The sequence below is a fragment of the Anarrhichthys ocellatus genome, unplaced genomic scaffold (genome assembly GCF_004355925.1).
Source record: "Anarrhichthys ocellatus isolate YVR2014 unplaced genomic scaffold, GSC_Weel_1.0 scaffold16, whole genome shotgun sequence".
In the NCBI taxonomy this organism is placed as follows: Eukaryota; Metazoa; Chordata; class Actinopteri; order Perciformes; family Anarhichadidae; genus Anarrhichthys; species Anarrhichthys ocellatus.
Genome location: NW_022280046.1, coordinates 773,840 through 789,220, shown reverse-complemented (window position 1 = coordinate 789,220; position 15,381 = coordinate 773,840). Strand labels below are relative to the sequence as shown.

General features: G+C 40.5%; 1 protein-coding gene across 3 annotated transcripts; it reads left to right on the top strand.

Moving 5' to 3' along the window:
• The first annotated feature begins 1,348 nt into the window (after positions 1–1,348).
• antxr1b (ANTXR cell adhesion molecule 1b) lies at positions 1,349–12,534 on the top strand. 3 transcript variants are annotated; one of them, XM_031855428.1, is made up of 19 exons: positions 1,351–1,446; positions 1,571–1,705; positions 3,974–4,045; positions 4,123–4,194; positions 4,353–4,434; positions 4,573–4,606; positions 4,857–4,936; positions 5,437–5,505; positions 5,600–5,680; positions 5,776–5,836; positions 6,038–6,136; positions 7,255–7,324; positions 7,412–7,490; positions 7,739–7,834; positions 7,937–7,978; positions 8,142–8,234; positions 9,912–10,070; positions 10,830–10,910; positions 11,575–12,534. In XM_031855428.1, exons 2-19 carry the CDS (start codon positions 1,599–1,601, stop codon positions 11,950–11,952), a joined length of 1,755 nt encoding a protein of 584 aa, XP_031711288.1. In that variant the 5' UTR covers positions 1,351–1,446; positions 1,571–1,598; the 3' UTR covers positions 11,953–12,534. The 3 variants fall into 3 exon arrangements, with proteins under 3 accessions (XP_031711287.1, XP_031711286.1, XP_031711288.1); XM_031855427.1 differs by having other exon boundaries at positions 1,349–1,705; positions 7,300–7,324; XM_031855426.1 differs by having other exon boundaries at positions 1,349–1,705.
• The last annotated feature ends 2,847 nt before the right edge of the window (positions 12,535–15,381 follow it).

The window sequence follows — 15,381 nt, the reverse complement described above, 5'->3', positions numbered from 1 at the left end:
GTGTTGTGCAGTGATGGCAAGCTAAAATTCAGTCCCCTCTATAAACAGTTTTGTGTTGGCACAGACAGAAAGGACTACTGCCATGTTTTCTTTTATTTGGGTGAAAGGCCAAACAACTGTCACTTCAGTTTAGTTGGTTTGGTGTCAAAGGTTCTCTCTATTGAAGCTGTTAATGTTGCTTTGAGATTATCATCAGTTTTTAACTGAGTCTTCTTAAGTCTGATGCAACATTCAGGTCTAAAAATGGCCGGTATATTTCAGGCATACATCAAAGTAGACACAAAACTTTATTTTTAACACTTTAAAAGGAATAATTCGACGTTTTTACTCATCCTAAGGCCATACAGGCATGAGCTGGTCAAATAGACCAATGCGTTTCTTTCAGAAATCTCACAAGTATACCTTTATTATAATACTGAGATTATTCAAAAAGACATTATAGTTGCTAAAATAATCTATTATATTTGGGCGTGGCATCTCAAGCAAGTTCCTGAGACAAAGGGAACTCTGCAGTGGTGAACTGTCTCAACGTTTAAATGAAGAATGACAAAAAAAATGGAGAATTATTACACTTACGCTTTACTGCAGAGACTAAGAGGAGGGGATTGATACCACTCTCTGATTTGTACGTTATGTACAGTATGAAGTTGCAGTCAGCAGGGGATTAGCGTAGATTAGTGTAAACCCTGGAAGCAGGGGAAACAGTTAGCCGACTCTGTCCAAAGGTAACACAATCCACCTCCCAGTACCGCTGACTTTTCTTCAACATGTTATATAACATGTCCATAGTGCTTCTTGCCTCTCACAGTTGATAATTTAACTTTCTTTTCTTCAGCTTGAAAGCTCATTTTTAGCATTTCTTTTCTTGTGTGATTACCTAAAAGGTTTTCCTGTGCTTGACATTAGATGGTAATCTTGTATCAGCCGTTCCAACAAAGTGTTACACATAAAGAGAAACATGTCATTATTCCAGTTTTCACTGAGGTTAAGTTTTTACTTTTAAATAAACTGAACTGAAGGACCAGTACAGTGCAGCAGTACAGCATGTTGCATGTGTTAACCACCAAGTGGCACTGGTGGTTAGGTGTTGAATTGAGTAAACCTGCAAGAGAAGGGAAAGAACAAAAACAAACAAAAAAAGTTAGCAAGAAAAATAATCTGGTGAAGGCTGCAGGGTCATTCAGACAAACACGTAGAATCCCCCACTAACACTTTTTCTTTTCAATTTTGTTGATGTGAGCTCACGGCACCGTGTGTTAAATGATTTGGTGTGGAGAGAGAGAGAGAGAGAGAGAGAGAGAGAGAGAGAGAGAGAGAGAGCCAAAGACTCCAACCACCTTCACTCCTCCTCAGCACACAACTGCTGCTGAGGAGATGGGACGCTGACCCAGAGAGGAGCGTTTCATGCCTTGGAGAGTTGTCTGCACAGCATGGCTGACTACACCGGTGTGTTGTGAGTGGGGAAAGTGGCCGAAAAAAACTCCAACTGGAGAGCATTAATGTTTACCTTCTCTTTGGTTGAGCTGGTGCTTTCTCTTAAACCTGGGGTGATGTCCCAGTGCTGGTGCAGGCAGGTCCTGCTCGGTGTGGAACTGGGCATGCTGGTGACGGTGTTGGTGGCCGGCAGTGCCGGACAGATCCATGACAGGAGGGAGGCAGGGTCGTCCTGCTATGGAGGATTCGACCTGTACTTTGTTTTGGACAAGTGAGTGCTACTACTTTCACAGGTTTTTGTGCACGACTCATCTGAGATTGTTTTGAAGATAAACATCATTCAAAACCATCTCCAGAGACATTCAATGGGCATGAAAAATGTGCTATTGTGCTTTAACTAACGGTGAAACATTCATTCAGTCATCAGATCTGATGATTTCTTGTGGCTCAGGATAGGGAATTTTTCGACCACAACATTTTATGCTTCAGCATTTTCCAATTTTTTATTATTTAATTGAGGAGGAAACTAATCAACAACATTGTAATTGTTTGTCATTCTGCCCTGCAACAAACTATTTTCATTATGGATTCATTGATTGGTGATTTGGTCTATAAATAGTGAGAAAATAGTGAAACATGCCTATCACAGGTCTTAGGTGAAGTCTTCAGATGTCTTGTTTTGTCCGACCAACAGTTCAAAACTAAAAATAATCTGTTTAAAAGTCATAAAGAGCAGAAAAACAGAAAATACTCGCATTGGAAAAGCTGGAACCAGAGATTGGTTTTCACTTTGGCGTGAAAATTACTTAAAACAACGAAGTGCTTATCAAAACAGTAGTCGATTTTCTGTCAATTAATCAATCAATTAGTTGGCTGTGTCATTTTATTTAAGCATAGGAGCAGATTTCTACAGACTTGAGTGCAAACATAAGGGTTCAATTGCGCTGTTCATTAAACTGTCATGATGTGAAGCTCCTCAACAGGTCAAGTCATGTGTCAGCGTGTTGTTGTTCTGTGTTGCAAAAACATAAGCTTTAACTTAGGAGTAGTATGATTTGACTAAAAACTGTGTTTACGCAACGATGAATCATTTGCAAAGTGCTGATGCATTCACTTCAATGATAAAGTGCACCGCAGGGATTCCTGTTGTCAAAGTGTGGCCACATTTCACTGACAGGAGCTCACATTTAGTCCCGACTTCAGCTCTCTGTGCTCCAGTCTGCAGAACCCTTTCTCCATTAGAGCCAGATGTTCCAAAGATCCAGAGTTATTGGCTGTCTCTGCACTGGGACTCGCATCACGGGATAAATGAAAACATAAGAGAGGGAGAAGAGGTTATGCATATTTGCCGCACGATTCTTTTTGATTTCTGACTTCCACTTTAAAAGCTGCATTCTTCTTCTTCTGATTGTTGTGTCTTAGTGCGCACCTGATTGAAAAATCACCACTTGACATGAAGCTAAGATCAACGACGTGGCACTTTTTGGTTTTTTGTTTGGCATTTTGAAAATGAGCAGCGAAGCCACATGAGAAAATGTGGAAATATAAAGCTTCAGAACTCAGGAGGAAATACAAAGGCTTACAACTCACTGGCTTCTCTGTGTGAAGTTTCACTGTGATGAAGACGTAGGTGGACTCATACAATTACGTATTTACAGTACATTTAATATGCCGATAGTTCATGGGACACTGACAACAGCAAAACAAACGTGCAAAAAGCAGCTGCAGATAAACAAACCATTCGATTTTGGGATCTAGATTTGCATACCAACAACTTAAAACTACAAAGGACCACAGTTTGGCTATATAAACATTTTTGAATGGAACATTGTACATTGTTTATAACCTGAAGCTAAATGTGCAGTACTTTTGATCAGACTCAAATAATTTCATCTATCTAGTCATTAAACTGGCAAGAATTTTGGCAGTCAATTAATCGTTTGAATCATTAATTCAAGAAAAAACGCTAAATAAATAGCCAGTTCCGGTCTCTAAAATATAAAAATGTCCCGCTTTTATTTGTATTAAATGATTGTAAACTCAATATATTTGAGCTTTGAATTGCATTTCAGACAAGACAAGCAACTGGAAGATGTCCCTTTGGCATTTTCTGATGTTTTATAGACCAACCATTCAGCAGATCAATTAATAATGACAATAATCATTAGACGTGAACTCAATGGGAGAATGATGCAGTCCTCGATCGGGTCACATCACAACCTCAAAAGTGAATGTAAGATTCATGAGGAGTATTACACAGTCTGTGAAAACAACAGTTAGTTTCAGCTTCATCAATTTTGGCATCTTCTGTTTCTTGCAAGTCCTTTAAGAGCAGTGAATGCTGCAATCTTTACAGTAAGGACTAGATGCAAAGTGCAGTGTGGTTTCATCTCGTTACAACTGATTGTGTTCAACATTATCGACAGGGGTCGTGAAATTAAACGCACCATACTACATGACATAGAAACGTAGAACCTCGAGGTCATTTAGGACTGCTACACTTACACTTATTACATTTTAGAAAATTCCTCTCTTTCAGGTCTGGCAGTGTGCAACATTACTGGAATGAGATTTATTACTTTGTTGACCACCTGGCTGACAAGTTTATCAGGTAGGTCCACACAGAAACATCAAATTTAGAGAGAAAATTATACAACGTACAACATCTTCTCTTCTTTTTCCCCCCAGTCCTCAGCTACGGATGTCTTTCATTGTGTTTTCAACAGAAGGAAGGATTCTCATGGCACTAACAGAAGACAGGTGCGTACATGCGCGGCCTCACTCAAACGTCTTAACGATTTTATTTGCACGTCTGTTGTGTTTTTTCTCGTATTCAGTTGAATTTAATCATCCGTGCCATCTCTTTCTATTTCAATTAATGTACGTTTTTATTCTCTGGACTATACGTCAATGATCAGAGAGAAGATCCGGGCTGGACTGGAGGAGCTAAGCATGGTGCAGCCAGGTGGAGACACCTTCATGCACAAAGGTTTTCAAAGAGTAAGCCATCTGTTAAGTCAATGGGAAACAGACTTACCCAACTTACCCAACAGTATGGCATCTGACCTTTTTTTTTTTCTTTTTAAATGAGGCCCATTTAAATTTACAGTCACTGACGCCTCTAAACTTCTCTCCCAGGCCAGCGAGCAAATATACTACGGGACTGGAGATGGTGAGCAGAACATTTTCCTTTTTAGCACCTAATCATTCCTTCTACCAGTGGACCCTTTTTTTTTTTTTTAATCCCTTCATCAGAACTCATGTGGTACAATCATTAGCACGGAAATAACAGAAACACAGCGATTTTTCCATCAATTGACAATTACGTTCAAATCATTTTGAAAAAATACTATAAAAATGGATTTCACTGGAGGAGAAGAATTTGTGTCATTATTCAAACGGCTTTTTTCTCGGACTTTCAGGTTTCCGAACAGCAAGTGTTATCATCGCCCTGACGGACGGTGAACTGAGGGAAAATCAGTTTGACCTGGCACAAAGAGAGGTGACTTGAAAACCACTTAGGGTATTACCCTAAATTAACCATTATATTAATGCACTAGTCTCACTTTTTTCAAACCCAGTCTTCCTAAATGCCAGTAATAACGTAATGTAACGTTATAGTCATCATGTGATAATGCATCGTATTGCTTATGTTTCCCCCTCACATTGTTACTTGAACATAATATAACACCAGAGATCTTAAAGGGTAAATCCACACTGAATTACATATGACAGAGATGTTGCAGACTTTGGGTTAAAAACTTAAAGGCTTGCTGTGCTTGTGGACGCATGACTCTCAGTGATGTCACAGCAGATGTGTTCCAGCAGCTGTCAGTGACATCGTAAAATCAGCAGCAAACATCCCTGATGGAGGTGTGTCCACAAGTGGAGTTTCGGCTCATGAAAGGGCAGCGCAACTGCACTTTTCTTCTCTGTTGGGATTAACTGATCATTCATCATTTTACTGAAGCTTATTTGTTGCTTGTTTTTTCAATGTCTCAGGCCAGCAGAGCACGCCAGTTGGGCGCCACTGTGTACTGTGTGGGAGTAAAAGACTTCAATGAAACCCAGGTACATCAATCAGTCAACTAATAAACCAACTGATGTATGAATCAATCCAAACTACAAGACAGGCAGTTAATCATTCAGTCATATGTCTCGTCAGCTTTCAACAATAGCTGACAGTAAGGACCATGTCTTCCCGGTGAATGATGGATTTGATGCGCTACAAGGAGTCATTGACTCGGTGCGCAAGACACAAGCATCACAGAAAGATGATTAAATACCTCATTTAATATTTTTGATCTACTGTTCAGCTTTTCATGTTGTTTTCCCTTTCAGATCCTGAAGCGATCATGCATTGAGATCCTGGCTGTAGAGCCCTCCAGCATCTGTGAAGGAGGTAAAGAGGCACAAAAGAAAACATTAACACCTGTATTATTTATACTATATCATATATCATATTCAGTTTAGGTACAATACTCCAATTGAAAGTTACATACAAGCATATTAAATACATTATATATCTAAGATTCATAACCTACTGCAAGGAAAATGATATGATTATAAAATGTAAAATATGGTGCATTTAATCCCGCTTCAGAATCTTTCCAGGTGGTTGTTCGAGGAAACGGTTTCCTTCACGCCCGGGACGTACAGAAAGTTCTCTGCAGCTTTCGCATCAACGACACATTTACTTTGAGTAAGTACATACACCAAGGTGAATTAAAAAAAATCTTAATTCAAATTTAAAATCTGTTTTAGGATGTATTTTTTTGTGACTTTTAAACTGAATTAATCCACAAATTATTATAAATACATGAGTCAAATCAATATGTGTTATGTGAAAGGAGTCACTCGTAGTAACAAACCCACATCGAACATTAAGCAAGTGACTACCATGTGAACATAGGGGAGTATTTAGCAGCCTAAAGATGGATACTTGGTTGGTGGAGACCAAAATAGAGCTAAAAGGAGAGTTAATTGGATAAATGTATCAGTTTGCGAGACACGGGACTTCAGATTAATGCTAATGTTGTTGTGTGTCTGTTGGATTTGTAAAGAGGTAAAATAACAAAAAAGTTTACCACATCAACTTTAGAAAAGGCCATAAAATGTCAAATGCGAGAGCTTGTTGCACCAAAAGCACAACGTCCACAAAGAGGGTTAAACAGTGAGTCTGGCTCTGCCCAAAAGGTAACATAACCACAGAGGAATAGAATGTAAATATGTGAATAAACTATGCATCATCCTCTGTCGTCCACGTTGTATTGTGAAGCGATCGACAGAAGACAACAATGTTGTGTAGGTGTGTGAATCCAAACTATTTATAGACAGAATAGATTGGGGATTTCACTCAGCAGCCAATAACATCATTGTTCCAAGTTTGTTCTGGCCGTGCAGATGGAGATGGGTGGAGGGAGAGCAGCTCTTTGTGGCTCACAATGACTTAAATCCCCGTCCTTCCCCACCCCCAAAAACCATCAAAACCGTCTTCCCCTTCTTTAAATCAGCTGGTATAACGCTCAACGCTTCTCAGATGTCTGGAGGGGAATGTGGATCTCACATCAGGGAGGAGCACTGTCTTTACACACACTAGACACACTCAGCCAGGGTAAATAAACCACAACCCTCCCTCACTTGCTTCATTTTCCAAAAGGAGAGGAAGACCAGGGATTTAATAACAAAAACAATATTTTAAAGCTTGAATCTTCACTTTCACTACCAATGATCCCAACTTATCTTTTAATTCCTATACTCTTAAATCACATCATTACAGAATATTGTGATATAAGTTATTATGTAATTCTATTTCCACAGTGAAAAGACCTTTGGTGGTGAGAGATACCTACCTTTTGTGCCCAGCTCCTGTTCTGGAAAAAGAGGGAACGTAAGTGATTGCTGTTACCGTCCACAGACTGCCTGGGTCGTAATAGACTGAGCGCTGAATGTGCCAACTCTCCTGCCATTTCTACAGGTCTGCCACCCTCCACGTCAGCATGAACAATGGCCTGAGCTTCATATCGAGCTCCGTCACAATTACTGCAATCACTTGTGTAAGTACAATGTAAAGCAAGATGGCAGTAAAAAGCTGAACTCACACACACACAACAGCTCAAGACTAAATGTACTCTATGAACTTCAATCTAAACCTCAGCTTATAAATCTGTTACCTTGTAACTCCTGCTACAAGTATTGTATTGTTGGCCATCACAAAGCAACATGAGGTTCAGTGAAGTTGTGTGCAGGTTTGCTGAGCAACGGACTCACCTTGGTTGTGTCCCGCATCTATTTTCTCCTCCAGTCTGATGGGACCTTTGTGGCCATAGCTCTGCTCATCCTGCTGCTCCTGCTCACCATCATTCTGCTGTGGTGGTTCTGGCCTCTCTGCTGCACCGTGGTACGACGGCCATCTTGGATCCTCCCAGAGTGAAGAACATACAAATGTGTTTACGTTGGGACACATAAATACATTTTTTTTTTTTTTTTTTCATGCTTACAGGTCATCCATGAGCCACCTCCTCCAGTAATAGAGGAATACTCTGTAGGCAGTTTTATTTTTTCTTTCACTTTTCTGCACCCACACTCATTCCTTTACATTAATCCTTACCTTGTTTGTGCTGCACAACACATTTGCTCGTCAGCTATGGTACAATCTTTTTTTGCTTTACTCTTAATAAAAGTAATACCGTTTCCTTCTTCTTTAGGATGACGAAGATGGTTTTCCCAAGAAGAGGTGGCCCACAGTGGACGCCTCGTACTACGGAGGACGTGGAGTCGGAGGCATCAAGAGAATGGAGGTAGGAGGAGAGAACCGCAACCCAGATAGCAAATCAATTAATGTGTAATGAAACTTACTTATTCAACATGATTTCCAGATACTTATCAGATCATTATTTTTCCCAGTGTGTATGTTGCACAGCTGCTATAATCACGAGTTCTTTCTTACATTGAATCAACATCAAACCAGTGTTTCATGCTTCTTTACATGCTTTAGTAATCTACTGCATATCTTTATATATCAACCAGCTTCAGGTTCATAGACGAAACACGTGGCAGCCTTGAATCTACACTCGGCTACTTTGAGAGAGATCAAACACAAATGTGCAAAAGGAAACAGGAAGCGAGTCATTCCTTAGAGGAGATGAGTGTGCATGTCCATGCTGAGTCACTTTGTTGGTGTGACTACCTCGGTGAGCCAATGAGAGTCAAGATGAGGCCATCTGGCCAGTAAACTGCAAGGATGACAGATTTACCAAATGCTCGGAGGCTAGGATGTGTACTCCGTTAGCAAGCTTGAGCCTGCTCAGGCAATATGAAGGTGCCTTAAAAAGGCTTGGATTGAGGTGGTAAAAAGGAAAGAGTCCTCAATTCATGTGAGGAAAAAAAGGAGAAAAGGTAAGCAGAGGAAAGAAAAGCTCAGAGTCATGATGTCGAGAGATTGTTATGGAATAAGAAGAGGCAGCGAGACGTCCGAGCGCCATGCTACCTGATACACCACGTGGACAACAGAGTGAGACCGAGACGTCTGCAGGTTAAGAGAGGCGTCTGTTGAAGACGGTCAAGGAGACAGAAGTCACCTTCTCAGTGTGAAGTGCTTCACAGACTGGCACAGAGGAATTTCTGCTGTTAACTCGAAGCAGCACCGCTTCCAAACAGAGCAATGGAAAATATGCACGACTTCATTTAAGTACTTTCTCCGCCAAGTGAAAGCCTTCATGGCTTCTCTGTGGCAGCTGCAAGAGAGTTAATCTGAGTTATGAACTTCCAAGTTTGCTTTGACAGACCTGGTTTCACTCTGGATGTGACGGATCGGTCTTGACATTTACTGAAGCTCTTTCAGGGGTTCTTTGAGTATCAAGTAATTATCACTTGAAAAAATGCTTTTGATGAAACCTTCTTACATTTGGGGAGGCAGACTTCTGCAGCAGTGGGTCTCTTGCTGCATTTTGAGGGGTTATGCTGTAAAACAGGTTCCAAAGTAATTTAGGAAAAATCCTTAAATCTGAAACTTGGGAACGTAAATTGACGCAATTAAATTTTGAGCCAAGGGAGCAAACTTCAGATTTCTTGTGGATTTCAGAGGATTGGGTTTAATTAAACTGTAGACATGCTACGGACATCTGGATATTCAAGGAAAGAGTGATTGTTACATGTACAGATAAAGCAGTAGTAAGTTGTTGCAAAGATTGACATCATTTACATCAGTTGCAGTCATTTAATGCAGATGCATTGGTAAAAAGACACAGATATTCTCCTGGAGCGAACATAATCAGCTGATTTGATTTGTCTTGTAATAATAAAACAACAATTGAGGATTGACTCCAAGCCTAAGAGCGGCTCTGTGAGACATAGCTAAAAGCCAGCAGGCTAACATACACACAATTACTATTTTGAACTTATTTTAAACTCTAAAGGAATGCGTTCCACTTGTCACTGATTGCAGCACAGTGCTGAAAGCTTTTGTTTCTGTTCAGGTCCGATGGGGCGACAAAGGCTCCACTGAAGAGGGAGCCAAACTGGAAAAAGCTAAAAACGCTCGAGTTGTGATGCCCGCAGAGGAGTTTGATCCACCGCGGCCTTATTACAACGTGCACAAATCCATCCGCCCCCAGAAGTGGTACTCTCCCATCAAGGTGCTCCAGTTCTTCACTTTCTAATCGTGTTATTCCCTCAGGACTTTTGGGGTTTGGTGCATATTATTCATCATGATCATAGAATACTCATTTTAAAAAAGGTTGTTTTTTTTATTTATAATTATTTGACAAAAATATATAAACAAATCTTTCTCCAGAGCTTTCAACCACATCTTATGGTCATCCTCGGTTGGCTCAATTGTCATAGAGATGTATAACTGCCAGCAAATGTATTTAATGACATGGGTTATATAGAGAATGATATAAATACCAGATGTTTTAAAACAGACATCTTCCTCACGATGCCGTCTAGCACCATCATCTAAAAATATGACCTTTTAGTGTTTCTGTGAACGACATGTGACCAGGACATAGTTAATAAAATGTGTTTCCTGACATATTAGTCAGCTGGATGGACGGTAATAAGAACCAGACATGAACTGAGCTAACCCCTGAATATGGAATGTGTTGAGCGGGTGTTATTTCTAACTAAATACATTCTTTGTTTATCTGTCGCTGCATTATATAAAGCTTCCTATCCAAGAATCAAAGAGACACATCTGGAGCACAAAGTGGAGCATATACAAATAAACACAAACTGTTGCTTGTTCGTTAACTCCGCTTTTAAAAGGATTGTTTTTGCTGCACTGCTGGCCACCGCACTGGAGTTATGTTAATAGTCTGGTTGTTATAAGAGATCACTGGTACAATATACTGTTTTTTTTATTTGTGCCGTCATCTGTGATCGTCTCTCCACAGGGCAAACTGGATGCTTTGTGTGTATTCCTGAGAAAAGGCTACGACAGAGTGTCTGTGATGCGACCTCATCCTGGAGACAAGGTGAGAGAGATCGACAAGCCAGAGATAATGCAAAGTCAGGGCGTGACGCTGCGACTTCCTCTGTGCGATAATGAAAAACTGCATCATCTCTGTGCAGCTGAAAGAAAACAAAGCAATCAATAACATCGTGAACCAAGTAACTTTTTTGCAAGCAAACGGATTTGCCAAATTCATGACCTCTGCAAATTAAGGATAAAAGAGCAACGGATCAAAGAACAGAGTAGAAACCGAGTTGAAACTTATCTGCACGACATTAGATACACTTATTCCATTGACTAAACATTTTTAAGCAGTCAAAGCTGCATCAAAGTGACTTCAAGCAGCAAACTCTCAAGAGCAGACAAAAGGTAAAAACAACTGCAGAATTGTCTGGAGGAATGCTCTTGTCTGCAGAAGTCATTCAGAGTGAATGCAGCAAGTCTCCTCCAGCGTCAGCTCTGCTGGGCTGGCAGAGATGGCATTTCCTTTCCATGACATCCACTAACGAAGGAATTTCCTTTTTCCATCTGTTGAAAGCTGTACCCTTCCAAGCCTGCCAATCGTGTTGCCACAGTACATTCGGCAGTGCAGTTTCTCAAGTATCTCAAGTTGCACAGTTCAGTTAATAAACAAAACAAGCCTCTACACTGACCTGTGACTACTTTTTGTTTTTCCTTCATCACAGGGCAAGTGCATAAACTTCACCCGGAGCAAATCCTACCCTGCTCCTAGCTATCCCATCTACAACCATCCCTCCACGCCCGTCTACACTTTGCCCCACAGTTACCGGCGGCGTCCTTCAGAGGGCAGCCACGACTTCCATTTGCCCCTCTCGCCAACTTCAACGCTCCCCCCTCTGCCGTCCACTCCTCCCCCATCCTCCACCACCCCTCCCATGTACACACCACCTCCAAACAGAGCCCTGCCCCCTTCCAACATGAGCTCAGTCTCTGCGCCCCCATCTCCAACTGGCTCCCTACCGCCGCCACCTCAGGGTCCACCCCCATGTAGAGCGCCTCCTCCGTCACGCCCTCCTCCACGCCCCGATCATGAGAACTATTGAACATTGTAAAAACAAAAAGGAGGTTGAGGAGAAGGATCCAAGCTCAGGATGGAAACCTGAAGGAACCCGTTCACTGTGCCTCTGTCCAAACAGAGGGAGTGTATAACGTTGCCTTTTGAGGCTGCAGCTGGTGATTAAACTCCTGCAGAGTCTGTTTTCCTCAACACGCATGAACCCTGACTTTATTTTAAGTCTAGAAAGTGATTATTTAACGTAGCGAGCACAGCTTTGGCTATTAAATTATATTAGAGCTAAGCAATGTATTCATTTTTTAAGAACACTTCCTTCCTAATATCAAAACAGACACATTGGTCAAGCGTTGCAGCGTGCCATGGAGTCGTATAGATTTTCACTTTAGCCTTCGCCTGATGTGAATCTTTTGATCTGAAATGAATTTTTCACTGCTTTGTGCAGTGAAAAGCAATAATCAGCAGAAAATCCAGTGGCTCAGCAACTGCGTCATGTTGTTTTTTTTTTTATACGTGAACATTTAACAAGTGTCGTCTTGTAAAATGTTTATTTTGTAAATAAATATTCATTATTCACAGAAAGATATACAGTCCATGATATTGCATGTCTGATTTCAATGGAAAATGACACCTTTCATTTCATGATCTTTTCAGGTGAAAGTAGGAAAGGTAGTTAGTAAATAGTTTGACATTTTGGGAAAAATACACTTTTGCTTTCTTGCCGAAAGTTAGACAAGAAGATTGATACGACTGTCACATTTATATGGTAGATATAGAACCAGCAGGTGATTTGTTTAATCACTCAGTGTGTCACTTCCTGTATAAACAAAATGTTTGTGTATGGAACAAACAAACAAAGGTTATTGTGTTCATTTGTGAGTTTTAGAGGTGCTGATAGGGACATATTTTATAACCTTTACAGTGTGTAGACATGAGGGTGGTATCAATCCTCTCATCCAACTCTTAGCAAGAAAAGAAATGAGTGTTTTTACAAAAAAGTAAAAGTATTCCTTGAAGATTAATTCATACACATCTCACAAGAGACCCCTACAGACAGACAAGCCCAATGCACGATATTAAAAACATAGTTCTCCTAAAATCAGTAAGTTAGAAACCAGGAAAGATGTCTGCAAGAAGCATATGAGTTACATGTTTGGCTCACTGTTAGGTGCCATTTAGGTTTCTGACAAAAGTGACCTCTGGAAAACAACCCTGAGATTGATTTAGCTGCCAGAATGACAGCCTGTAGATTTTGAGTCTGGTTATTTGATGCGTTTGAAATTAAAAGTAAAAAGCTTTATCACAACTTAAACTCAATCCGTTGGTTGGTGGTGACAGTTTAGGATTTACTCACAACTTTAAATGCCCTACGTACCCGAGGTTCACCTCAGCAGGTGATCTTCTGCCCTCACTCACTGACATGCACCCAGCTGGACACACTTAGGATGAAGGTTGAAGACAGCAGGGGGCTTTTACTGCAAGCAGTTGTGAAACTGTGAAAACAATGAGATTCTATAAACAAGAGTTAGACCAAAAATGTTGTAAGACATGACTTAGTAACATGGAAACAGGTTTCACAAAATTTGAAGAAAAGTACTGTCTGCGGGCGAAACAACAACATTAACTTCTCATAGGCAGTACACCACAGTAATTAATCAGTTAATAAAATAAATCTTTAGAATGATGCATTAGCTCCAGACAGCTAACAACATGTGATGAGCAGGAAGCTGCTCATGGAAAAGCTCTAGTGTGCAGGATTTGGCGGAATCTAGCAGGGAGGCTGCAGATCGCAACCCACTCATAGGAGTGAACGGTAAGAACCACAGACTGAGAACCCACTAAAAGTTCTCCCGAAACATGAGCCAGTGTTTCAGGTAATTATACCCTGAAGACAATTATTAATACTCCCTTTCTGCCAATAGATCCCCTAAATGTTAAACACTGTACCTCTTATCACAATCAACAACTCACAATTGCTTTCATGACTTACAGGGAGACTTGAATAGAACGGAGGCATTGTTAATGTCATTAGTTGCACGTGTGATTTTCCTGCTATGACCAGTCTAAATGTGTGCTGTGGGACTTTGTGATGCCTGGACTTCAATTTTACGCTCTCACACCCTCAAATAAAATGGAGGGTAAATATAATGCACTATATATAGTAAATAGTGAGTAATTTCAGACACAGAGTGGGACTTTTATTGCTGTATAAACGTTGGTGACATCATATTATTCTCAGTGTAAATCCAACTTGAGCAGAAGTCTAATCAGCCAGAATTGAAAACACCTGTGTGGGTGTGCAGGGCCTTTAACTTTAACAACAAGTGATGAACTTTGTCCTAACAATGAAAGATGATACAGTATACGTATATAAGCCTTGTTTTAAATCAGGCCCCTCTTTATGACCAGGCAATTAAATATAGTTTGCTTTATGCCTGCATGGTTTCAGAAACATTTTGGGGGACTAAATTGTCTGTCAGGAGATTTGCTACTAATCTTCACATCTTTGGCATGAGGAGTCGAGCTGCGGTTGAGATGGTTGTTACACCTGGTAAAGATGCCCCCACATGTCTCCATATAAAGATATTTTGGTCACTTCTAGATGGAAAAACTGGAAGAATTTGCTGGAGGAAAAAAACAGCACATCTGGGCTGCTCTGCTTTCCTGGCTGGCACTGCAGGAAATGTGCAGCTAGAAAGTGGATGGATTAACAGAATGAGGAATAACGTGAAATATTTATTTATAACTCAGAACAGTTTAGAGTAGTTTCCATTTCAGGTAAATTGTATCGACTCTCTCTAAATAATAAAAATGTAACTTGATTTTCAGAGTTTAGAATTATGCAACAAGAGAAAGGAGCAGCCAGTCAGTCTTATTCCACTCAGATCTACTAAAATAACTCATAATATATCTTTTCCATGTGCTTTCCTTGGTTTTCTTAGCTCTTTCTTCATGTGTAAATGCTTTCACAGATGCATGCAGACGGACTCGCAGTCCTGTGGGCAGTGAGCTCACGGAGGCGTGTCTGAGAAAGCTGCCAGAAGCAGAAGCAGTCGGATTCGAGGCAGACAATAAAATCAAAAAAAACAACTACGATGCCATGATCTGGAGGAGGTATTTACGCTGCGTAACACTTTACCAAGTCCATCTGCAAACAGTGCAGAGAGCTGCAGTCAACAACATGTTGGAAGAGCTAACTTCAGCATAAAGTTCAGTTTATGTAAAAGGATTTTTTTTTGTCTTTTTTTCCTGTTTGTCTTTTTGACTGTCAACACAATATTAAATTCTTTCATATCCAAAAGGACAACTACTCAAAACAATATCAATATACTGAACGATCGAATCAACCTTCCTTCTTGATCTTTCTTGACAAAATGTGTTCTGTGCAACTTGGCCCGTGGCTCGGTCTACCTTGGCTGCACAAACAATGGCAATCAGTGATTCACACCGCTAACCAGAT

What these genes read in the sequence shown, in the direction of transcription:
- antxr1b (XM_031855426.1), top strand. Translation starts at nt 1,500, where the DNA reads ATGTTTACCTTCTCTTTGGTTGAGCTGGTGCTTTCTCTTAAACCTGGG. An exon ending in TGCACAAAGGTTTTCAAAGA is followed by an intron (nt 4,435 to 4,572) that starts GTAAGCCATCTG and finishes CTTCTCTCCCAG; the next exon opens with GCCAGCGAGCAAATATACTA. An exon ending in GTTCTGGAAAAAGAGGGAAC is followed by an intron (nt 7,325 to 7,411) that starts GTAAGTGATTGC and finishes CCATTTCTACAG; the next exon opens with GTCTGCCACCCTCCACGTCA.